Source organism: Haliotis rufescens, unplaced genomic scaffold (genome assembly GCF_023055435.1).
Source record: "Haliotis rufescens isolate VD_foot unplaced genomic scaffold, xgHalRufe1.0.p SCAF_5, whole genome shotgun sequence".
In the NCBI taxonomy this organism is placed as follows: domain Eukaryota; kingdom Metazoa; phylum Mollusca; class Gastropoda; order Lepetellida; family Haliotidae; genus Haliotis; species Haliotis rufescens.
Genome location: NW_025964223.1, coordinates 1,634,420 through 1,660,106, shown reverse-complemented (window position 1 = coordinate 1,660,106; position 25,687 = coordinate 1,634,420). Strand labels below are relative to the sequence as shown.

The window sequence follows — 25,687 nt, the reverse complement described above, 5'->3', positions numbered from 1 at the left end:
AAGACAAAAAAAGAAGTACAAATTTGTTGAACTGAAGATATTTGTTGATTCCCTACACAACCATTTAAAAGAATACACCACCATTGAACACACCACCATTGAACATGTCACACTACCATTGAACATGTCACACCACCACTGAACATGTCACACCACCACTGAACATGTCACACAACCATTGAACATGTCACACCACATTGAACATGTCACATCACCATTGAACATGTCACACCACCATTGAACATGTCACATCACCATTGAACATGTCACACCACAATTGAACACACCACCATTGAACATGTCACACCACATTGAACATGTCACACCACATTGAACATGTCACATCACCATTGAACATGTCACACCACCATTGAATATGTCACATCACCATTGAACATGTCACACCACATTGAACACACCACCATTGAACATGTCACACCACATTGAACATGTCACACCACATTGAACATGTCACATCACCAATGAACATGTCACACCACATTGAACATGTCACATCACCATTGAACATGTCACACCACATTGAACACATCACCATTGAACATGTCACATCACCATTGAACATGTCACACCGCCATTGAACATGTCACATCACCATTGAACATGTCACATCACCATTGAACATGTCACACCACCACTGAACATGTCACACCACCATTGAACATGTCGCACCACCATTGAACATGTCACACCACATTGAACATGTCACACTGCCATTGAACATGTCACACCACCATTGAACATGTCGCACCACCATTGAACATGTCACACCACATTGAACATGTCACACTACCATTGAACACATCACCATTGAACATGTCACACCACATTGAACATGTCACACCACTATTGAACATGTCACACCACCATTGAACATGTCACATCACCATTGAACATGTCACACCACCATTGAACACACCACCATTGAACATGTCACACCATATTGAACATGTCACACCACATTGAACATGTCACATCACCATTGAACATGTCACACCACATTGAATATGTCACATCACCATTGAACATGTCACACCACCACTTAACATGTCACATCACCATTGAACATGTCACACCACATTGAACATGTCACATCACCATTGAACATGTCACACCACATTGAACATGTCACATCACCATTGAACATGTCACATCACCATTGAACATGTCACATCACCATTGAACATGTCACATCACCATTGAACATTGAACATTTTACAATCACATTAAAGAACTTTGAACGTGTCAAACATTCCGATAAATTGATTGTGTCCTACACATTTTATGAGGGAGAAAGTACACTATCATGTCATCTTGGAAATGAAACTATTTTAAGATATTTTCATTTAGACTGCCTTTTAATAAATAATATATAAGAGCCTAGAGAATCTCTTCAAACTAAAGAAATATAGACATGGTAAAGAACTATAGATTTGCTTGGTAGTTTCGGAGATGTTTCAATGTCTGTATAAGAGATGAAGGCAGTTTGTTGAAGCACTCCTACAAGCCCTGCATGGTAGATCCGACATTTAGCATCAATTGTTATTTTCCCAGGGGCTTGGCATTGAATCAAATACTCTCTTCTTCCTCTACCATAAATATTTAGCTTACTGTGTTGAGAAGTGCTCAAAAGTCGTTAGCTTTTTAATGAGGTTAAAAAGCGCAACAATTTGCGATGTGTTTAACCTGTCAGGAGTGCTATTTTGTGTATATTGAGAAGGATTGCTTAGCATTACATATCACATTTCACAGGTAATACTGTTTCCCCAACAACTACTACCAAGCAGCTTTTCCTCTGTTTTTCAAAAATGATGAAATGCTCGTGGAATTTGTTTATAGTATAAACACTCCAGACAGAAATATACCATCCCGGTAATCCAGTTATAGCACAGGCCTTCTTTGTTATGTGCCAGTGATGATTTAGTCATACACATATTCAAAATACAACTCATGAGTTTTCTTCTTTATGATGGGTTGTCGTGCATTTTTTGCAGCCATAACACAACATAATATAACAGTGGACAAACCTGTTGTCTTGTCCAAGGGCTGTTTGTGTTGTGCTAAGACATACATTGTCGAACACCTCGACCACACTTGTTAGTGTTGTGGCGCCTTAGTGCTCTCAATCACTGAAGATGATAAAAGATATGTTGTTTTTTTTCCTATCATGTACTGATGTAAGAAAGTGTGCTCTTGTGTTGAAGGCATTCCCAGTTTATAATAACATGGAAGAAAGAGAGGAATATTTAGCCATGGATATTTTGTTTCATCAGTGAAATCTTAAATTATTAGACTTTTATGATTGATGGAAAGTGCCAGTGTGCTTGCTTAATGCATGTACAGTTTCATGTTTTGAGAAATTGTGTGATATGTTTTGCAAACAAAGGAATGGAGATATGGAGTTGACTGGTCTGTGTATACTGTCTTAGCATCTCTGTTGAGGGGAAGACCATGTCATGGCCATTGATCAGCTGACTGGAAGTTCACTGAGAATGTATGCTTGACTAGCCCTGGGGACAACAAATGCAGATATAGATGGTTGCTTTTATGTTTAGACAAGTGTCACTCAGTTATTAAGGGTACATGGTGTGGGGTCACTGTTATTAAGGGTACATGGTGTGGGGTCATTGTTATTAAGGGTACATGGTGTGGGGTCACTGTTATTTAGGGTACATGGTGTAGGGTCACTGTTATTAAGGGTACATGGTGTAGGGTCACTGTTATTTAGGGTACATGGTGTGGGGTAATTGTTATTTAGGGTACATGGTGTGGGGTCATTGTTATTAAGGGTACATGGTGTAGAGTCACTGTTATTAAGGGTACATGGTGTGGGGTCACTGTTATTTAGGGTACATGGTGTGGGATCACTGTTATTAAGGGTACATGGTGTGGGGTCATTGTTATTAAGGGTACATGGTGTAGAGTCACTATTATTAAGGGTACATGGTGTGGGGTCATTGTTATTGAGGGTACATGGTGTGGGGTCACTGTTATTAAGGGTACATGGTGTGGGGTAATTGTTATTTAGGGTACATGGTGTGAGGTAATTGTTATTTAGGCTACATACTGTAGGGTGATTGTTATTAAGGGTACATGTAGTAGGGTCACTGTTATTAAGATTTCTTGGCTTCAGACAATGAGTGAGTTAAGTGAGTTAAGATTTAACGTCACATCGGCAGTATTTCAGACAATGAACCCATGACGGGAATCAGTGTGCTTTGACCACTAACTACTCCGCCTTCCTGTAAAGTCCTAGAATGACAGATAACTTGCTGTATTACTGAATGGTGGTGGTGTTATCTCCCCTTATGACATATCTCACTTATGACTTGTTATCTTCCATTTACATGAATCTTGAAATGTGCCTCTGACCCAAAATGTCACAATAAACATCACTTGTTTGTAAACATAACAGTCAGTACTTTGTGAGTTCAACTCCAAGTAAGGTTGTGGCCACCTAGCACAGTGGCAGAGATAGCATAGAGAGCTCCACGAACGGGCTTTCACTGTGAGGACCCTGCTTGTTATCTCCCCTGATGACTTGTTATCTCCCCTGATGACTTATCTCCCCTGATGAATTATCTCCCCCAAGCTCCTTCCCAGCGCGTGACACCTTCGTTACACTCTCGGTAACATCGCTGCCACCAGTGTGGGCGCGGCCATTACAAGAATCTTGAAATATGCCCTCTAACCCCAAATGTAGTAACGTTTATACTTTTGTTTATGTCTTTGGGAATGCCATCATATTTCAATTTGAAAAGGTTTACGACTGACCATGTTTTCCAGATGAATTTACTTTGTTGTTTTGATAATCAGATTGGTTCGAGATTGCAGACTAACGGAAAACCAACCAACTTCTCCCTTACATTCTTACTATATCAATAACACGATAGTTTTAATGAAACAGAAATTCAAATTGACAAACGAAGAAAGAAATTTAGCAGTTATAAGTGTATTCGGCGTCACGACAGTCGTCACTTGTTTGTAAACATAATGGTCATTGGGTTGCGAGTTCAACTCCAAGCATGGTTGTGGCCACCTATTCACAGTGGGGAGTTTTGACTGGTGGCAGCGATAGTATAGAGAGCTCCGGGAACGTACTATCGCTGTGAGGAGCTTGTTATCTCCCCTGGTGACTTATCTCCCCTGATGACTTGTTATCTCCCCTGATGACTTGTTGTCTCCCCTGATTGCATGTTATTTCAATGTTACAGACTGTGGGCTGATGTCTTCCGTGTCCATGGAGACGGCGAGTACATGCGATGGCAGCGTGTGTCTGATGACGTCGTCCCCATCAACATCACCTGCATCGAAGACAACCCGAATACTATCTTTCAGATAACTGCCTACAATCGGCAGGTGGAGAAGATCTTCGATGTCAAAATCATACAACCAGGTAAGTCGGGGTGCTTCACTGTAACAAGGTGTAACATTTGGAAAGTTGCACCGGTAACTCTTGATCTCGCTCACTGTAACAAGGGGCCAAGTTTGGAATGTTGCACAACTACCTCTTGATCTCGCTCGCTGTAACAAGGGGCCAAGTTTGGAATGTTGCACAGCAACCTCTTGATCTTGCTCACTGTAACAAGGGGCCAAGATTGGAATGTTGTACAGCTACCTCTTGATCTCGCTCACTGTAACAAGGGGCCAAGTTTGGAATGTTGCACAGGTACCTCTTGATCTCACTCACTGTAACAAGGGGCCAAGTTTGGAATGTTGTACAGCTACCTCTTGATCTCGCTCACTGTAACAAGGGGCCAAGTTTGGAATGTTGCACAACTACCTCTTGATCTCGCTCACTGTAACAAGGGGCCAAGTTTGGAATGTTGCACAGCTATCTCTTGATCTCGCTCACTGTAACAAGGGGCCAAGTTTGGAATGTTGCACAACTACCTCTTGATCTCACTAACTGTAACAAGGAACCAAGTTTGGAATGTTGCACAGCTATCTCTTGATCTCGCTCACTGTAACAAGGGGCCAAGTTTGGAATGTTGCACAACTACCTCTTGATCTCGCTCACTGTAACAAGGGACCAAGTTTGGAATGTTGCACAACTACCTCTTGATCTCGCTCACTGTAACAAGGGGCCAAGTTTGGAATGTTGCACAACTACCTCTTGATCTCGCTCACTGTAACAAGGGGCCAAGTTTGGAATGTTGCACAACTACCTCTTGATCTCGCTCACTGTAACAAGGAACCAAGTTTGGAATGTTGCACAGCTATCTCTTGATCTCGCTCACTGTAACAAGGGGCCAAGTTTGGAATGTTGTACAACTACCTCTTGATCTCGCTCACTGTAACAAGGGGCCAAGTTTGGAATGTTGCACAACTACCTCTTGATCTCGCTCACTGTAACAAGGAACCAAGTTTGGAATGTTGCACAGCTATCTCTTGATCTCGCTCACTGTAACAAGGGGCCAAGTTTGGAATGTTGTACAACTACCTCTTGATCTCGCTCACTGTAACAAGGGGCCAAGTTTGGAATGTTGCACAACTACCTCTTGATCTCGCTCACTGTAACAAGGAACCAAGTTTGGAATGTTGCACAGCTAACTCTTGATCTCGCCCACTGTAACAAGGGACCAAGTTTGGAATGTTGCACAGCTATCTCTTGATCTCACTCACTGTAACAAGGGGCCAAGTTTGGAATGTTGCACAACTACCTCTTGATCTCACTCACTGTAACAAGGGACCAAGTTTGGAATGTTGCACAGCTATCTCTTGATCTCGCTCACTGTAACAAGGGGCCAAGTTTGGAATGTTGTACAGGTACCTCTTGATCTCGCTCACTGTAACAAGGGGCCAAGTTTGGAATGTTGTACAGATAACTCTTGATCTCGCTCACTGTAACAAGGGGCCAAGTTTGGAATGTTGCACAGCTACCTCTTGATCTCGCTCACTGTAACAAGGGGCCAAGTTTGGAATGTTGTACAGCTACCTCTTGATCTTGCTCACTGTAACAAGGGGCCAAGTTTGGAATGTTGTACAGGTACCTCTTGATCTCACTCACTGTAACAAGGGGCCAAGTTTGGAATGTTGTACAGGTACCTCTTGATCTCACTCACTGTAACAAGGGGCCAAGTTTGGAATGTTGTACAGTTACCTCTTGATCTCACTCACTGTAGCAAGGGGCCAAGTTTGGAATGTTGTACAGCTACCTCTTGATCTCACTCACTGTAACAAGGGGCCATGTTTGGAATGTTGTACAGGTACCTCTTGATCTCACTCACTGTAACAAGGGGCCAAGTTTGGAATGTTGTACAGCTATCTCTTGATCTCGCTAACTGTAACAAGGGGCCAAGTTTGGAATGTTGTACAGCTACCTCTTGATCTTGCTCACTGTAACAAGGGGCCAAGTTTGGAATGTTGTACAGCTACCTCTTGATCTCGCTCACTGTAACAAGGAACCAAGTTTGGAATGTTTCACAACTACCTCTTGATCTCGCTAACTGTAACAAGGGGCCAAGTTTGGAATGTTGTACAGCTACCTCTTGATCTCACTCACTGTAACAAGGGGCCAAGTTTGGAATGTTTCACAACTACCTCTTGATCTCGCTAACTGTAACAAGGGGCCAAGTTTGGAATGTTGTACAGCTACCTCTTGATCTTGCTCACTGTAACAAGGGGCCAAGTTTGGAATGTTGTACAGGTACCTCTTGATCTCGCTCACTGTAACAAGGGGCCAAGTTTGGAATGTTGTACAGCTACCTCTTGATCTCGCTCACTGTAACAAGGAACCAAGTTTGGAATGTTTCACAACTACCTCTTGATCTCGCTAACTGTAACAAGGGGCCAAGTTTGGAATGTTGTACAGCTACCTCTTGATCTCACTCACTGTAACAAGGGGCCAAGTTTGGAATGTTTCACAACTACCTCTTGATCTCGCTAACTGTAACAAGGGGCCAAGTTTGGAATGTTGTACAGCTACCTCTTGATCTTGCTCACTGTAACAAGGGGCCAAGTTTGGAATGTTGTACAGGTACCTCTTGATCTCGCTCACTGTAACAAGGGGCCAAGTTTGGAATGTTGTACAGCTACCTCTTGATCTCGCTCACTGTAACAAGGGGCCAAGTTTGGAATGTTGTACAGCTACCTCTTGATCTCACTCACTGTAACAAGGGGCCAAGTTTGGAATGTTGCACAGCTATCTCTTGATCTCGCTCACTGTAACAAGGGGCCAAGTTTGGAATGTTTCACAACTACCTCTTGATCTCACTAACTGTAACAAGGAACCAAGTTTGGAATGTTGCACAGCTATCTCTTGATCTCGCTCACTGTAACAAGGGGCCAAGTTTGGAATGTTGCACAACTACCTCTTGATCTCGCTCACTGTAACACGGGGCCAAGTTTGGAATGTTGTACAACTACCTCTTGATCTCGCTCACTGTAACAAGGGGCCAAGTTTGGAATGTTGCACAACTACCTCTTGATCTCGCTCACTGTAACAAGGAACCAAGTTTGGAATGTTGCACAGCTATCTCTTGATCTCGCTCACTGTAACAAGGGGCCAAGTTTGGAATGTTGTACAACTACCTCTTGATCTCGCTCACTGTAACAAGGGGCCAAGTTTGGAATGTTGCACAACTACCTCTTGATCTCGCTCACTGTAACAAGGAACCAAGTTTGGAATGTTGCACAGCTAACTCTTGATCTCGCCCACTGTAACAAGGGACCAAGTTTGGAATGTTGCACAGCTATCTCTTGATCTCACTCACTGTAACAAGGGGCCAAGTTTGGAATGTTGCACAACTACCTCTTGATCTCACTCACTGTAACAAGGGACCAAGTTTGGAATGTTGCACAGCTATCTCTTGATCTCGCTCACTGTAACAAGGGGCCAAGTTTGGAATGTTGTACAGGTACCTCTTGATCTCGCTCACTGTAACAAGGGGCCAAGTTTGGAATGTTGTACAGATAACTCTTGATCTCGCTCACTGTAACAAGGGGCCAAGTTTGGAATGTTGCACAGCTACCTCTTGATCTCGCTCACTGTAACAAGGGGCCAAGTTTGGAATGTTGTACAGCTACCTCTTGATCTTGCTCACTGTAACAAGGGGCCAAGTTTGGAATGTTGTACAGGTACCTCTTGATCTCACTCACTGTAACAAGGGGCCAAGTTTGGAATGTTGTACAGGTACCTCTTGATCTCACTCACTGTAACAAGGGGCCAAGTTTGGAATGTTGTACAGTTACCTCTTGATCTCACTCACTGTAGCAAGGGGCCAAGTTTGGAATGTTGTACAGCTACCTCTTGATCTCACTCACTGTAACAAGGGGCCATGTTTGGAATGTTGTACAGGTACCTCTTGATCTCACTCACTGTAACAAGGGGCCAAGTTTGGAATGTTGTACAGCTATCTCTTGATCTCGCTAACTGTAACAAGGGGCCAAGTTTGGAATGTTGTACAGCTACCTCTTGATCTTGCTCACTGTAACAAGGGGCCAAGTTTGGAATGTTGTACAGCTACCTCTTGATCTCGCTCACTGTAACAAGGAACCAAGTTTGGAATGTTTCACAACTACCTCTTGATCTCGCTAACTGTAACAAGGGGCCAAGTTTGGAATGTTGTACAGCTACCTCTTGATCTCACTCACTGTAACAAGGGGCCAAGTTTGGAATGTTTCACAACTACCTCTTGATCTCGCTAACTGTAACAAGGGGCCAAGTTTGGAATGTTGTACAGCTACCTCTTGATCTTGCTCACTGTAACAAGGGGCCAAGTTTGGAATGTTGTACAGGTACCTCTTGATCTCGCTCACTGTAACAAGGGGCCAAGTTTGGAATGTTGTACAGCTACCTCTTGATCTCGCTCACTGTAACAAGGAACCAAGTTTGGAATGTTTCACAACTACCTCTTGATCTCGCTAACTGTAACAAGGGGCCAAGTTTGGAATGTTGTACAGCTACCTCTTGATCTCACTCACTGTAACAAGGGGCCAAGTTTGGAATGTTTCACAACTACCTCTTGATCTCGCTAACTGTAACAAGGGGCCAAGTTTGGAATGTTGTACAGCTACCTCTTGATCTTGCTCACTGTAACAAGGGGCCAAGTTTGGAATGTTGTACAGGTACCTCTTGATCTCGCTCACTGTAACAAGGGGCCAAGTTTGGAATGTTGTACAGCTACCTCTTGATCTCGCTCACTGTAACAAGGGGCCAAGTTTGGAATGTTGTACAGCTACCTCTTGATCTCACTCACTGTAACAAGGGGCCAAGTTTGGAATGTTGCACAGCTATCTCTTGATCTCGCTCACTGTAACAAGGGGCCAAGTTTGGAATGTTGCACAACTACCTCTTGATCTCACTAACTGTAACAAGGAACCAAGTTTGGAATGTTGCACAGCTATCTCTTGATCTCGCTCACTGTAACAAGGGGCCAAGTTTGGAATGTTGCACAACTACCTCTTGATCTCGCTCACTGTAACACGGGACCAAGTTTGGAATGTTGCACAACTACCTCTTGATCTCACTCACTGTAACAAGGGGCCAAGTTTGGAATGTTGCACAACTACCTCTTGATCTCGCTCACTGTAACAAGGGGCCAAGTTTGGAATGTTGCACAACTACCTCTTGATCTCGCTCACTGTAACAAGGAACCAAGTTTGGAATGTTGCACAGCTATCTCTTGATCTCGCTCACTGTAACAAGGGGCCAAGTTTGGAATGTTGTACAACTACCTCTTGATCTCGCTCACTGTAACAAGGGGCCAAGTTTGGAATGTTGCACAACTACCTCTTGATCTCGCTCACTGTAACAAGGAACCAAGTTTGGAATGTTGCACAGCTATCTCTTGATCTCGCTCACTGTAACAAGGGGCCAAGTTTGGAATGTTGTACAACTACCTCTTGATCTCGCTCACTGTAACAAGGGGCCAAGTTTGGAATGTTGCACAACTACCTCTTGATCTCGCTCACTGTAACAAGGAACCAAGTTTGGAATGTTGCACAGCTAACTCTTGATCTCGCCCACTGTAACAAGGGACCAAGTTTGGAATGTTGCACAGCTATCTCTTGATCTCACTCACTGTAACAAGGGGCCAAGTTTGGAATGTTGCACAACTACCTCTTGATCTCACTCACTGTAACAAGGGACCAAGTTTGGAATGTTGCACAGCTATCTCTTGATCTCGCTCACTGTAACAAGGGGCCAAGTTTGGAATGTTGTACAGGTACCTCTTGATCTCGCTCACTGTAACAAGGGGCCAAGTTTGGAATGTTGTACAGCTACCTCTTGATCTCGCTCACTGTAACAAGGGGCCAAGTTTGGAATGTTGCACAGCTACCTCTTGATCTCGCTCACTGTAACAAGGGGCCAAGTTTGGAATGTTGTACAGCTACCTCTTGATCTTGCTCACTGTAACAAGGGGCCAAGTTTGGAATGTTGTACAGGTACCTCTTGATCTCACTCACTGTAACAAGGGGCCAAGTTTGGAATGTTGTACAGGTACCTCTTGATCTCACTCACTGTAACAAGGGGCCAAGTTTGGAATGTTGTACAGTTACCTCTTGATCTCACTCACTGTAGCAAGGGGCCAAGTTTGGAATGTTGTACAGCTACCTCTTGATCTCACTCACTGTAACAAGGGGCCATGTTTGGAATGTTGTACAGGTACCTCTTGATCTCACTCACTGTAACAAGGGGCCAAGTTTGGAATGTTGTACAGCTATCTCTTGATCTCGCTAACTGTAACAAGGGGCCAAGTTTGGAATGTTGTACAGCTACCTCTTGATCTTGCTCACTGTAACAAGGGGCCAAGTTTGGAATGTTGTACAGCTACCTCTTGATCTCGCTAACTGTAACAAGGAACCAAGTTTGGAATGTTTCACAACTACCTCTTGATCTCGCTAACTGTAACAAGGGGCCAAGTTTGGAATGTTGTACAGGTACCTCTTGATCTCACTCACTGTAACAAGGGGCCAAGTTTGGAATGTTTCACAACTACCTCTTGATCTCGCTAACTGTAACAAAGGGCCAAGTTTGGAATGTTGTACAGCTACCTCTTGATCTTGCTCACTGTAACAAGGGGCCAAGTTTGGAATGTTGTACAGGTACCTCTTGATCTCGCTCACTGTAACAAGGGGCCAAGTTTGGAATGTTGTACAGCTACCTCTTGATCTCGCTCACTGCAACAAGGGGCCAAGTTTGGAATGTTGTACAGCTACCTCTTGATCTCACTCACTGTAACAAGGGGCCAAGTTTGGAATGTTGCACAGCTACCTCTTGATCTCACTCACTGTAACAAGGGGCCAAGTTTGGAATGTTGTACAGGTAACTCTTGATCTCACTCACTGTAACAAGGGGCCAAGTTTGGAATGTTGTACAGCTACCTCTTGATCTCGCTCACTGTAACAAGGGGCCAAGTTTGGAATGTTGTACAGCTACCTCTTGATCTCACTCACTGTAACAAGGGGCCAAGTTTGGAATGTTGTACAGGTAACTCTTGATCTCACTCACTGTAACAAGGGGCCAAGTTTGGAATGTTGTACAGCTACCTCTTGATCTCACTCACTGTAACAAGGGGCCAAGTTTGGAATGTTGTACAGGTAACTCTTGATCTCACTCACTGTAACAAGGGGCCAAGTTTGGAATGTTGTACAGGTAACTCTTGATCTCGCTCACTGTAGCAAGGGGCCAAGTTTGGAATGTTGTACAGCTACCTCTTGATCTCACTCACTGTAACAAGGGGCCAAGTTTGGAATGTTGTACAGGTAACTCTTGATCTCACTCACTGTAACAAGGGGCCAAGTTTGGAATGTTGTACAGCTACCTCTTGATCTCACTCACTGTAACAAGGGGCCAAGTTTGGAATGTTGTACAGGTAACTCTTGATCTCACTCACTGTAACAAGGGGCCAAGTTTGGAATGTTGTACAGGTAACTCTTGATCTCACTCACTGTAACAAGGGGCCAAGTTTGGAATGTTGCACAGCTACCTCTTGATCTCACTCACTGTATCAAGGGGCCAAGTTTGGAATGTTGCACAGGTAACTCTTGATCTCACTCACTGTATCAAGGGGCCAAGTTTGGAATGTTGCACAGGTAACTCTTGATCTCACTCACTGTAACAAGGGGCCAAGTTTGGAATGTTGTACAGGTAACTCTTGATCTCACTCACTGTAACAAGGGGCCAAGTTTGGAATGTTGTACAGCTACCTCTTGATCTCACTCACTGTAACAAGGGGCCAAGTTTGGAATGTTGTACAGGTACCTCTTGATCTTGCTCACTGTAACAAGGGGCCAAGTTTGGAATGTTGTACAGCTACCTCTTGATCTCACTCACTGTAACAAGGGGCCAAGTTTGGAATGTTGTACAGCTACCTCTTGATCTCGCTCACTGTAACAAGGAACCAAGTTTGGAATGTTGTACAGCTACCTCTTGATCTCACTCACTGTAACAAGGGACCAAGTTTGGAATGTTGTACAGGTAACTCTTGATCTCACTCACTGTAACAAGGGGCCAAGTTTGGAATGTTGTACAGGTAACTCTTGATCTCGCTCACTGTAACAAGGGGCCAAGTTTGGAATGTTGCACAACTACCTCTTGATCTCGCTCACTGTAACAAGGGGCCAAGTTTGGAATGTTGTACAGCTACCTCTTGATCTCACTCACTGTAACAAGGAACCAAGTTTGGAATGTTTCACAACTACCTCTTGATCTCGCTAACTGTAACAAGGGGCCAAGTTTGGAATGTTGTACAGGTACCTCTTGATCTCACTCACTGTAACAAGGGGCCAAGTTTGGAATGTTTCACAACTACCTCTTGATCTCGCTAACTGTAACAAGGGGCCAAGTTTGGAATGTTGTACAGCTACCTCTTGATCTTGCTCACTGTAACAAGGGGCCAAGTTTGGAATGTTGTACAGGTACCTCTTGATCTCGCTCACTGTAACAAGGGGCCAAGTTTGGAATGTTTCACAACTACCTCTTGATCTCGCTCACTGTAACAAGGGGCCAAGTTTGGAATGTTGTACAGTTACCTCTTGATCTCGCTCACTGTAACAAGGGGCCAAGTTTGGAATGTTGTACAGGTAACTCTTGATCTCACTCACTGTAACAAGGGGCCAAGTTTGGAATGTTGCACAGCTACCTCTTGATCTCGCTCACTGTGACAAGGGGCCAAGTTTGGAATGTTGTACCGCTACCTCTTGATCTCACTCACTGTAACAAGGGGCCAAGTTTGGAATGTTGTACAGCTACCTCTTGATCTCGCTCACTGTAACAAGGGACCAAGTTTGGAATGTTGCACAACTACCTCTTGATCTCACTCACTGTGACAAGGGGCCATGTTTGGAATGTTGCACAACTACCTCTTGATCTCACTCACTGTGACAAGGGGCCAAGTTTGGAATGTTGTACCGCTACCTCTTGATCTTGCTCACTGTGACAAGGGGCCAAGTTTGGAATGTTGCACAGCTACCTCTTGATCTCACTCACTGTAACAAGGGACCAAGTTTGGAATGTTGCACAGCTACCTCTTGATCTCGCTCACTGTAACAAGGGGCCAAGTTTGGAATGTTTCACAGCAACCTCTTGATCTCGCTCACTGTAACAAGGGGCCAAGTTTGGAATGTTGCACAGCTACCTCTTGATCTCGCTCACTGTAACAAGGGGCCAAGTTTGGAATGTTGCACAACTACCTCTTGATCTCGCTCACTGTAACAAGGGACCAAGTTTGGAATGTTGCACAGCTATCTCTTGATCTCACTCACTGTAACAAGGGACCAAGTTTGGAATGTTGCACAGCTATCTCTTGATCTGACTCACTGTAACAAGGGGCCAAGTTTGGAATGTTGTACAGATAACTCTTGATCTCGCTCACTGTAACAAGGGGCCAAGTTTGGAATGTTGTACAGGTAACTCTTGATCTCACTCACTGTGACAAGGGGCCAAGTTTGGAATGTTGTACAGTTAACTCTTGATCTCACTCACTGTGACAAGGGACCAAGTTTGGAATGTTGCACAGCTACCTCTTGATCTCACTCACTGTGACAAGGGGCCAAGTTTGGAATGTTGTACAGCTACCTCTTGATCTAGATCAGGTCAATTGTCAGAGGGTAGGTTTTTTGTTTGTTTGTTGTTTATCTCTGCACTCAGCAATATTCCAGCTATATGACAGCGGTCTGTAAATAATCGCAATTGGAATATGGTGACATGAATCCACCAAGTCAGCGAACCTGACCACCTGATCCCGTAAGTCTTACAACAAACACAGTCACATTTTACGGCGAGCATGGTCTGCTGAAGAACTATTTCACCTGATTGTAATCGATCTTTACAGGTCACAGAGGGTAGGGGTGCCAGTAAGATGAAGGGGGATCACAAGGAAATGGCCATGAAAGAGGAGGGGGGGGGGGGGGATGTAGGCACCAAAATTTATCACAACTATATGGAGGGGCATGAAAAAATTACACAGTTCTATTTTTTTTCAAATGATTTAAGGACTGGTCATGTATTATAGGGAGGGCTGTGTGAAAAAATGTTACATAAAATAGGGAGATGTCACAGGCCTGACATCAATCTAAGTGGTGTCGTTCCAGCATTGACTTACTGTGCTGATGTCCCAACTTGAGATCAAGAAACACATATTTTTTCCGTTTCCCAGACAACAAGACTAGGGGGTATTGTAAAGAACAAGCCACACGCAACTCAAAATGATGGGTGATCTTTCCCTAATAAATTAATTTTGAAAGTTCATCCCAATGTTAGGAACTTACAAGGCTAATTCACTCGCAACAGATAATCCCTAATTTAATGAAGCACATAAGTTATTCTCTGAATATGTATGTGGCCATCCCCCGCCCGACACTGCAAAGGGCAGATGCTGTATATATCACATGACAGGGAAGCCATACTTTGGTTGTAACAGATCCCAAATAGACATATGGTCTTTACAACGAATCTCAAGTGGGAGGTCAGGTCATTTGATTATCACTGCATGCATATCGACCAACCTGTCGATGTGGCCCTTAAAAACTAACAACAATTTTTCTACCCAACATCCTGACCTATGCGGAAGTTGAGCCATTTCATCATTTCAGTACCCCAATTTACTCATTTCAAGGGCCCTTACAGCAAATAAGAGGGTCCTGTTAGTAAAGAAATGTTGTACTGTACTGTGAGATTTGATCATTACTTGAATTACAACCCCTGAAGATCCGGGTTTGAATAGGTCTGCAGCAACCCATGTTTGCCGTGAAGATCCGGGATAGAATAGGTCCTCTGCAGCAACCCATGTTTGCCGTGAAGATCCGGGATAGAATAGGTCCTCTTCAGCAACCTATGCTTTCCGTGATAATGAAGGGTAGAATAGGTCTTCAGCAACCCATGCGTGCCGTGAAAGGCGACTATGCTTGTCGTAGCAGGCGACTAACGGGATCGGGTGGTCAGGCTCGCTGACTTGGTTGATGCATGTCATTGATTCCAATTGCGTAGATCGATGCTCATAATATCAATCACTGGATTGTCTGGTTGACTCAGTTATTTACAGACCGCCGTCATATAGCTGGAATATTGCTGAGTGCGGCATTAAACAACAAACAAACCAACAAACCAACAAACTTTATATTTCTTGTTAAGAATGTCGTATATAAAATATTATCGTGCGTCCCTCGGGAGACAGTATATAATTTTTCTGCATCCACTGTACACATTTGTGGGTACTGGATGCACATATCTGTGTCATGTAAAACCCTGCGTCAGCATTATTTCAGACAAGTTTTAGGTTTAAAAACCATGTCATCAATTCTGCAATTCATCAAAGCTATATACAAAAGCAATTTGGCAAAGACTGTTTAGTATAGCAATACGTTTATAAGAAGTGGGACTCTTTTTATCGCGACTGGTAATTGCCTTGTAGAACAAGCAGTGAGGAGATGAGTATTGGGCACCCAAGTGAGCACTATGGGAGGAGAGTGTCAGAAACTAGACAATAAACAATGAGCTATGAGAATTATGGATTCCCTGTCCAAAGTTAAATAATGTTGGCCATCCCGAGCTTTTGGTGAGAGACTTACAGTTTACAGTAACGAGCAGGGGGAGATCTGTAATTCCCAGTTATGTAGGCTCGTCCATAAGATCGAACATAATAACTTCCGATATTAAAGATGTGCATTTAACAATTCTCTAAGATGATTGGTCTGGTATCGTACACTGCGTCGTTGTTGATATGACTCCATTCTCTGTTCAGGATCAGTTGATAACGTTAGATCATCAGAACAAAGCTAAAAAGTGAAGTTTCTTTCCAGGGCTGACATTTTTACATTCTTCTTAATTTTACATGGTTCTTTTGTTTTTTTAAATGAAAATGGGTAATATCAAGTAACAAAAAAACAAGAATGGATTGTCTGATTACGATCATGGTTGAATGACGAAAATCCTTGCTGGAGGCTGTGGCTTATGCTTTTAATTCACAACTCTGTGATGTATCAATACATGCCCTTCTGCCATTTAAAGGGGGACTGTGCTCCAAGTCTGGAGCTCATTTCCAGCTTGGGTCTAAAGGTTGTAATTTATGGTATGTGTGAAATTATGACACTGTCTCTGTATAATTGGGGCAATCATTCACTGCTAAATTGATATGCATTATTAGCAATAAACAAAGGGCTTTTTGAACAATGTACATATTATTTGCTGGGACTGACAATTTGTGAGAGTGTAGCCTCCCTTTAAAGAAAAAAAGTCAACATATCCCGAATATGTGGAGCCCAGGATATCCTGAATATGTGGAGTGCAGGATATCCTGAATATGTGGAGCCCAGGATATCCTTAATATGTGGAGCTCAGGATATCCTTAATATGTGGAGCTCAGGATATCCTTAATATGTGGAGCCCAGGATATCCTGAATATGTAGAGCCCAGGATATCCTTAATATGTGGAGCCCAGGATATCCTGAATATGTGGAGCCCAGGATATCCTTAATATGTGGAGCTCAGGATATCCTTAATATGTGGAGCCCAGGATATCCTTAATATGTGGAGCCCAGGATATCCTGAATATGTTGAGCCTAGGATATCCTTAATATGTGGAGCTCAGGACATCCTGAATACGTGGAGCCCAGGATATCCTGAATATGTGGAGCCAAGGATATCCTGAATATGTGGAGCCCTGGATATCCTGAATATGTGGAGCCCAGGATATCCTTAATATGTGGAGCTCAGGATATCCTGAATACGTGGAGCCCAGGATATCCTGAATACGTGGAGCCCAGGATATCCTGAATATGTGGAGCCCTGGATATCCTGAATATGTGGAGCCCTGGATATCCTGAATATGTGGAGCCCAGGATATCCTTAATATGTGGAGCCCTGGATATCCTGAATATGTGGAGCCCAGGATATCCTGAATATGTGGAGCCCTGGATATCCTGAATATGTGAAGCCCAGGATATCCTGAATATGTGGAGCCCAGGATATCCTGAATATGTGGAGCCATGGATATCCTGAATATGTGGAGCCCAGGATATCCTGAATATGTGGAGCCCTGGATATCCTGAATATGTGGAGCCCAGGACATCTATAATATGTGGAGCCCAGGATATCCTGAATACGTGGAGCCCAGGATATCCTGAATACGTGGAGCCCAGGATATCCTGAATATGTGGAGCCCAGGATATCCTGAATATGTGGAGCCCAGGATATCCTTAATATATATACCCCGGGATATCCTTAATATGTCGGGGGGCACGGGTTGCCCAGTCGTCTAAGGCACCGCAATTCCCTGTGCAGAGTTGCGTCCCTTGGGCACGCCAGAAACCTATGATTGTGGGTTCGAATCCCGGTTCACCCCGATTATGTTTCTAGGTTTGTCAGCACCATACCCGTGCTCGTGGGTTTCACTGAAGTGGTAAACGTCTGAGACCTGCATCACTTTTCCTCCCACATTAAGCTGACAAGCCGTTATATAAGTGGAATACTGTTAAAAGCGGCGTTAACCCCAACTCACTCACTCACTTAATATGTGGAGCCCAGGATATCCTGGGTTGCCCAGTCGTCTAAGGCACCGCAATTCCCTGTGCAGAGTTGCGTCCCTTGGGCACGCCAGAAACCTATGATTGTGGGTTCGAATCCCGGTTCACCCCGATTATGTTTCTAGGTTTGTCAGCACCATACCCGTGCTCATGGGTTTCACTGAAGTGGTAAACGTCTGAGACCTGCATCACTTTTCCTCCCATATTAAGCTGACAAGCCGTTATATTACTGGAATACTGTTAAAAGCGGCGTTAACCCCAACTCACTCACTCACTTAATATGTGGAGCCCAGGATATCCTTAATATGTTGAGCCCAGGATATCCTTAATATGTGGAGCCCAGGATATCCTTAATATGTGGAGCCCAGGATATCCTTAATATGTGGAGCCCAAGATATCCTTAATATGTTGAGCCCAGGATATCCTTAATATGTGGAGCCCAAGATATCCTTAATATGTGGAGCCCAGGATATCCTTAATATGTGGAGCCCAAGATATCCTTAATATATGGTGCCCAGGATATCCTGAATATGTGGAGCCCAGGATATCCTGAATATGTGGAGCCCAGGATATCCTTAATATGTGGAGCCCAGGATATCCTTAATATGTGGTGCCCAGTATATCCTATCCTGAATATGTGGAGCCCAGGATATCCTTAATATGTGGAGCCCTGGATATCCTTAATATATGGTGCCCAGGATATCCTTAATATGTGGAGCCCAGGATATCCTTAATATGTGGATAACCTTAATAATCATGATTACGAGGGGTGTATGTAGTTTTATGGAGGCTCATGGATTGGGGACGCATAAAACCACATATACCCTGAGTGATACTGCTAAAACAAATATATCTTGCTGACATGTTTCAATCTGCCATTGTAAAAAAATTAGAACAAATTGAAAATTGATAGAAAATATCTGTTGAATCGAGGTTGACTTGTAAACAACAGCTGTATGTGTTATGGCAGGGTAAAATGGAATTATCCCCTGCTCAGAAATTTATTTTCATCACAGATGGGATAGAGAGTATTGTTTCAAGATCACGTGAACCAACCAGATCTTAACATTCTGACATGGAGGTAAGATAACTAGCTGTTGTCAGCTTACAAGACAGAGTGAAGGTTTGCTAGGGACAGGAGGATCCAGAGGGAGGTAGAACAGGGGGTCTGGACATCCCCTTTTGAAAACCAAATATATTATGTTGTAGACAATTTGTCCCCACCCCCCTCCACCGCACGCACGCACACACACACACACACACACACACACACACACACACACACACACACACACACACACACACACACACACACACACACACACACACACACACACACACACACACACACTGATTTTGGACCCCTCCCTTTATAAATGCTGGATCTGCCCTTGCTGTGTGTGTGTATGCGGTGGAGGGGTTGGGGAGAAATTCTCCTAGATGACATGCCTAGAAAACACATATACTGTGTACTATAATAGATTGAGGAATTATTAAAGTTGGTCAACCTCTGCTGGCATTAGGAGGCCAGACTCCATGACTTGGTTGGTTGCTTATCATTGACCCCAACAGCATGGATCATTGCTCATGATATCAATCACTGGATTCCTGGTTCAGACTGGATTAGTACAGGCCACCATCATAAAGGTGGAATATTGCAGACTTTGCAACAGCAAACATTCATTTCTAAATCTCAACACTGAACTCAAAGTATTATTCTGACAATTATTGAGACATCGTTGTACATTTTAGTGGTAATGCAAGCTGTTATAGAGAGACGGTTCTTATGATATCGATTTTTGAGATGTGTGATCCCACCGCTACGAGAAGGCTTGTACAACATCCCCTCCATGTGTTGTGGTCAGTGGCTAATGTCCTCCACCCTTGGTGCTGTGTGATCCCATCACTACGAGAAGGCTTGTACAGCATCCCCTCCATGTGTTGTGGTCAGTGGCTAATGTCCTCCACCCTTGGTGCTGTGTGATCCCACCGCTACGAGAAGGCTTGTACAACATCCCCTCCATGTGTTGTGGTCAGTGGCTAATGTCCTCCACCCTTGGTGCTGTGTGATCCCACCGCTACAAGAAGGCTTGTACAACATCCCCTCCATGTGTTGTGGTCAGTGGCTAATGTCCTCCACCCTTGGTGCTGTGTGATCCCACCGCTACAAGAAGGCTTGTACAACATCCCCTCCATGTGTTGTGGTCAGTGGCTAATGTCCTCCACCCTTGGTGCTGTGTGATCCCACCGCTACGAGAAGGCTTGTACAACATCCCCTCCATGTGTTGTGGTCAGTGGCTAACCTCCCCCACCCTTGGTGCTGTGTGATCCCACCGCTACGAGAAGGCTTGTACAACATCCCCTCCATGTGTTGTGGTCAGTGGCTAATGTCCTCCACCCTTGGTGCTGTGTGATCCCACCGCTACGAGAAGGCTTGTACAACATCCCCTCCATGTGTTGTGGTCAGTGGCTAACCTCCCCCACCCTTGGTGCTGTGTGTTCCCACCGCTACGAGAAGGCTTGTACAACATCCCCTCCATGTGTTGTGGTCAGTGGCTAATGTCCTCCACCCTTGGTGCTGTGTGATCCCACCGCTACGAGAAGGCTTGTACAACATCCCCTCCATGTGTTGTGGTCAGTGGCTAATGTCCTCCACCCTTGGTGCTGTGTGATCCCACCGCTACGAGAAGGCTTGTACAACATCCCCTCCATGTGTTGTGGTCAGTGGCTAACCTCCTCCACCCTTGGTGCTGTGTGATCCCACCGCTACGAGAAGGCTTGTACAACATCCCCTCCATGTGTTGTGGTCAGTGGCTAATGTCCTCCACCCTTGGTGCTGTGTGATCCCAGGGCTACGAGAAGGCTTGTACAACATCCCCTCCATGTGTTGTGGTCAGTGGCTAATGTCCTCCACCCTTGGTGCTGTGTGATCCCAGGGCTACGAGAAGGCTTGTACAACATCCCCTCCATGTGTTGTGGTCAGTGGCTAATGTCCTCCACCCTTGGTGCTGTGTGATCCCACCGCTACGAGAAGGCTTGTACAACATCCCCTCCATGTGTTGTGGTCAATGGCTAATGTCCTCCACCCTTGGTGCTGTGTGATCCCACCGCTACGAGAAGGCTTGTACAACATCCCCTCCATGTGTTGTGGTCAGTGGCTAATCTCCTCCACCCTTGGTGCTGTGTGATCCCATCGCTTCGAGAAGGCTTGTACAACATCCCCTCCATGTGTTGTGGTCAGTGGCTAATGTCCTCCACCCTTGGTGCTGTGTGATCCCACCGCTACGAGAAGGCTTGTACAACATCCCCTCCATGTGTTGTGGTCAGTGGCTAACCTCCTCCACCCTTGGTGCTGTGTGATCCCACCGCTACGAGAAGGCTTGTACAACATCCCCTCCATGTGTTGTGGTCAGTGGCTAATCTCCTCCACCCTTGGCGCTGTGTGATGCCACCGCTACGAGAAGGCTTGTACAACATCCCCTCCATGTGTTGTGGTCAGTGGCTAATGTCCTCCACCCTTGGTGCTGTGTGATCCCACCGCTACGAGAAGGCTTGTACAACATCCCCTCCATGTGTTGTGGTCAGTGGCTAATGTCCTCCACCCTTGGTGCTGTGTGATCCCACCGCTACGAGAAGGCTTGTACAACATCCCCTCCATGTGTTGTGGTCAGTGGCTAACCTCCTCCACCCTTGGTGCTGTGTGATCCCACCGCTACGAGAAGGCTTGTACAACATCCCCTCCATGTGTTGTGGTCAGTGGCTAATGTCCTCCACCCTTGGTGCTGTGTGATCCCACCGCTACGAGAAGGCTTGTACAACATCCCCTCCATGTGTTGTGGTCAGTGGCTAATGTCCTCCACCCTTGGCCCTGTGTGATCCCACCGCTACGAGAAGGCTTGTACAACATCCCCTCCATGTGTTGTGGTCAGTGGCTAACCTCACCCACCCTTGGTGCTGTGTGATCCTACTGCTACAAGAAGGCTTGTACAACATCCCCTCCATGTGTTGTGGTCAGTGGCTAATGTCCTCCACCCTTGGTGCTGTGTGATCCCACCGCTACAAGAAGGCTTGTACAACATCCCCTCCATGTGTTGTGGTCAGTGGCTAACCTCCTCCACCCCTGGCGCTGTGTGATCCCACCGCTACGAGAAGGCTTGTACAACATCCCCTCCATGTGTTGTGGTCAGTGGCTAATGTCCTCCACCCTTGGTGCTGTGTGATCCCACCGCTACGAGAAGGCTTGTACAACATCCCCTCCATGTGTTGTGGTCAGTGGCTAACCCCTCCACCCTTGGAGCTGTGTGATCCCACCGCTACGAGAAGGCTTGTACAACATCCCCTCCATGTGTTGTGGTCAGTGGCTAATCTCCTCCACCCTTGGTGCTGTGTGATCCCACCGCTACGAGAAGGCTTGTACAACATCCCCTCCATGTGTTGTGGTCAGTGGCTAACCTCCCCCACCCTTGGTGCTGTGTGATCCCACCGCTACGAGAAGGCTTGTACAACATCCCCTCCATGTGTTGTGGTCAGTGGCTAATCACCTCCACCCTTGGTGCTGTGTGATCCCACCGCTACGAGAAGGCTTGTACAACATCCCCTCCATGTGTTGTGGTCAGTGGCTAATGTCCTCCACCCTTGGTGCTGTGTGATCCCATCACTACGAGAAGGCTTGTACAACATCCCCTCCATGTGTTGTGGTCAGTGGCTAATGTCCTCCACCCTTGGTGCTGTGTGATCCCACCGCTACGAGAAGGCTTGTACAACATCCCCTCCATGTGTTGTGGTCAGTGGCTAATGTCCTCCACCCTTGGTGCTGTGTGATCCCACCGCTACAAGAAGGCTTGTACAACATCCCCTCCATGTGTTGTGGTCAGTGGCTAATGTCCTCCACCCTTGGTGCTGTGTGATCCCACCGCTACGAGAAGGCTTGTACAACATCCCCTCCATGTGTTGTGGTCAGTGGCTAATGTCCTCCACCCTTGGTGCTGTGTGATCCCACCGCTACGAGAAGGCTTGTACAACATCCCCTCCATGTGTTGTGGTCAATGGCTAATGTCCTCCACCCTTGGTGCTGTGTGATCCCACCGCTACGAGAAGGCTTGTACAACATCCCCTCCATGTGTTGTGGTCAGTGGCTAACCCCCTCCACCCTTGGTGCTGTGTGATCCCACCGCTACGAGAAGGCTTGTACAACATCCCCTCCATGTGTTGTGGTCAGTGGCTAATGTCCTCCACCCTTGGTGCTGTGTGATCCCACCGCTATGAGAAGGCTTGTACAACATCCCCTCCATGTGTTGTGGTCAGTGGCTAACCTCCTCCACCCTTGGTGCTGTGTGATCCCACCGCTATGAGAAGGCTTGTACAACATCCCCTCCATGTGTTGTGGTCAGTGGCTAATGTCCTCCACCCTTGGTGCATCTCTGGTTGATGTGCGCTGTCCTTCCATCTCACATGTAAAAAGTTTCCAATGTAATTATTTGACTATGTGCAGAAGAAACCAATGTGATTATCCCAAGAACAGAGAACTTGGATCCTTAATTTAATACTCTGTCGCTGAAACAGGATTTGTAGAGTGAACGTGACGACAATGCATAGATCACCATATTCAGCTGTCACTGTGCATGGCTTTTTACTGCAATGCTGGTAACAATTTGATTTGCTGCCAACCCCTCCTCATCAATGCTGAAGACATCGCTGTTGGGACTGTCCCAACTGCCAAGACAAGGCGATCGCTCACATTTTTCTTGAGTAAATTTTCGGATCATTGATTCAGTAAACTTTGCCATTTCATAGTCCAATATGTTGAAAAGCCGAATGACGAGAGACACATATTGGTCATGTGAGATGGGAGAGGTAAGTCCATCAACATGATTAATTATTCTCCAAGAACCAAATATAGTGAGGATTTCCCGCCAGATTCAACGATCTTTTCCCAAGTTGTGTTGCAGTGTGCAAAACAAATATTTGTCAATGTGCAAGAGAGTGATGTGAAGACCTAATTTGCTACGATCGTTTTTCAGGAACTATCATCTGCCCAGCCACCGAGTGTTTTGTTCACTGGAAGGATACTACGAGCCAGTGCGAATGGGGCCTTAACTTTCAAACACCTACCGATGCTTGTAGATTCAAGGATTGCTGCTCTGTAAGTATACTATATTATACGTTATTCCTCATAATCATGTTGATATTTGATGTTATTTACCTGAGGCACTGGACGTGTGTTATATTCCATGCAGGAGATCAGACAAGGGGAGGTAACTCCATCACGTCCATGTACAACTACAACCACATTTACAACTACTACTATTACTACTACTACTACTACTACCACTACCACTACCACTACCACTACTACTACTACTACTACTACCACTACTACTACCACCACCACCACTTCCACTGCCACTACTACTACTACTACTACTACTACTACCACCACCACCACTGCCACTGCCACTACTACTACTACTACTACTACTACTACTACTACCACTAATACTACTACCACTACTACCACTACTACTACTACTACTACTACTACTACTACTACTACTACTACTACCACTTCTACCACTACTACTACTACTACTACCACTGCTACTACTACTACTACTACTACTAGTACTACCACCACCACCACCACTACCACTTCCACTGCCACTACTACTAGTACTGCTACTACTGCTACTACCACAACTGCTACTGCTACTGTGAAGATCCGGGGTAGAATAGGTCTTCAGCAACCCATGTTTGCCGTGAAAGGCGACTATGCTTGTCGTAAGAGGCGACTAACAGGATCGGGTGGTCAGACTCGCTGACTTGGTTGATGCATGTCATCGTATCCCAATTGCGTGGATCAATACTCATGAGGTCAATCACTGGATTAACCACCACTACTACTTCTACTACTACTACTGCTACTACTACTACTACCACAACTACTACAGGGGGCACAGGTGGCCCAGTCGTCTAAGGTGCCGTGATTCGATGTGAAGAGTTGTGTCCCTTTGGCACGCCAGAAACCTATGATTGTGGGTTCAAATCCTGGTTCTCCTCCATTATGTTTCTAGGTTTGTCAGCACCATACCCGTGCTCGTGGGTTTCACCCAAGTGGTAAACGTCTGAGACCTGCATCACCTCAGGCTTTCCTCCCACATTAAGCTGGCACGCCGTGATATAACTGGAACACTGTTCAAAGCAGCGATAAAACCAACTCACTCACTCACAACCACTACAACCACTGTGACTACTTACTACTACTACTACTACAACTACTACCACTGTCACTACTACTACCACTGTGACTACCACTACTACTCTTGCTGCTGTGTGCTACTGTTCTTGTCAACGAGTATCTGTTCCTGTAGTGAACTTGTTCCTTAGTACTATGTTCTCTAGTGGAGGATGGAATTAATTCCATGTGGAACTGATCATTGTTGACAATATCTGCTCTGCAGGAATACGACAAACAAAATACACTTGGTGTTTCAAGGTTGTATTATTATCATGACATGGGTCAGAGTTGAAAGCATCACGTTACAACAATCTATACTGTTTGCCCCGCGCTGGGTCCAGGGATCCGTCCCTACTGCACAAGGACCGTGTCCTGTCAAATCATATACTACTCAAAAGATGTTAAGGAACACCTGATTCTTTCAAATTACTACAGTTAATCTTCCATGGCAGTGAGTACCCACCAATT

The 25,687-nt window shown here is 45.1% G+C and overlaps 1 protein-coding gene across 7 annotated transcripts in view; it reads left to right on the top strand.

Annotated features, from left to right (window-relative positions):
* The window catches only part of LOC124111827, a 229,313-nt gene that overhangs the window by 81,727 nt on the left and 121,899 nt on the right, over positions 1-25,687 (top strand). For all 7 annotated transcript variants that reach the window (XM_048384512.1, XM_048384511.1, XM_048384508.1 and 4 more), the window contains exons 3-4: positions 4,233-4,414; positions 24,006-24,127. In XM_048384512.1, the coding sequence (XP_048240469.1) occupies positions 4,233-4,414; positions 24,006-24,127 (304 nt within the window). The remainder of the gene's footprint in view (positions 1-4,232; positions 4,415-24,005; positions 24,128-25,687) is intronic.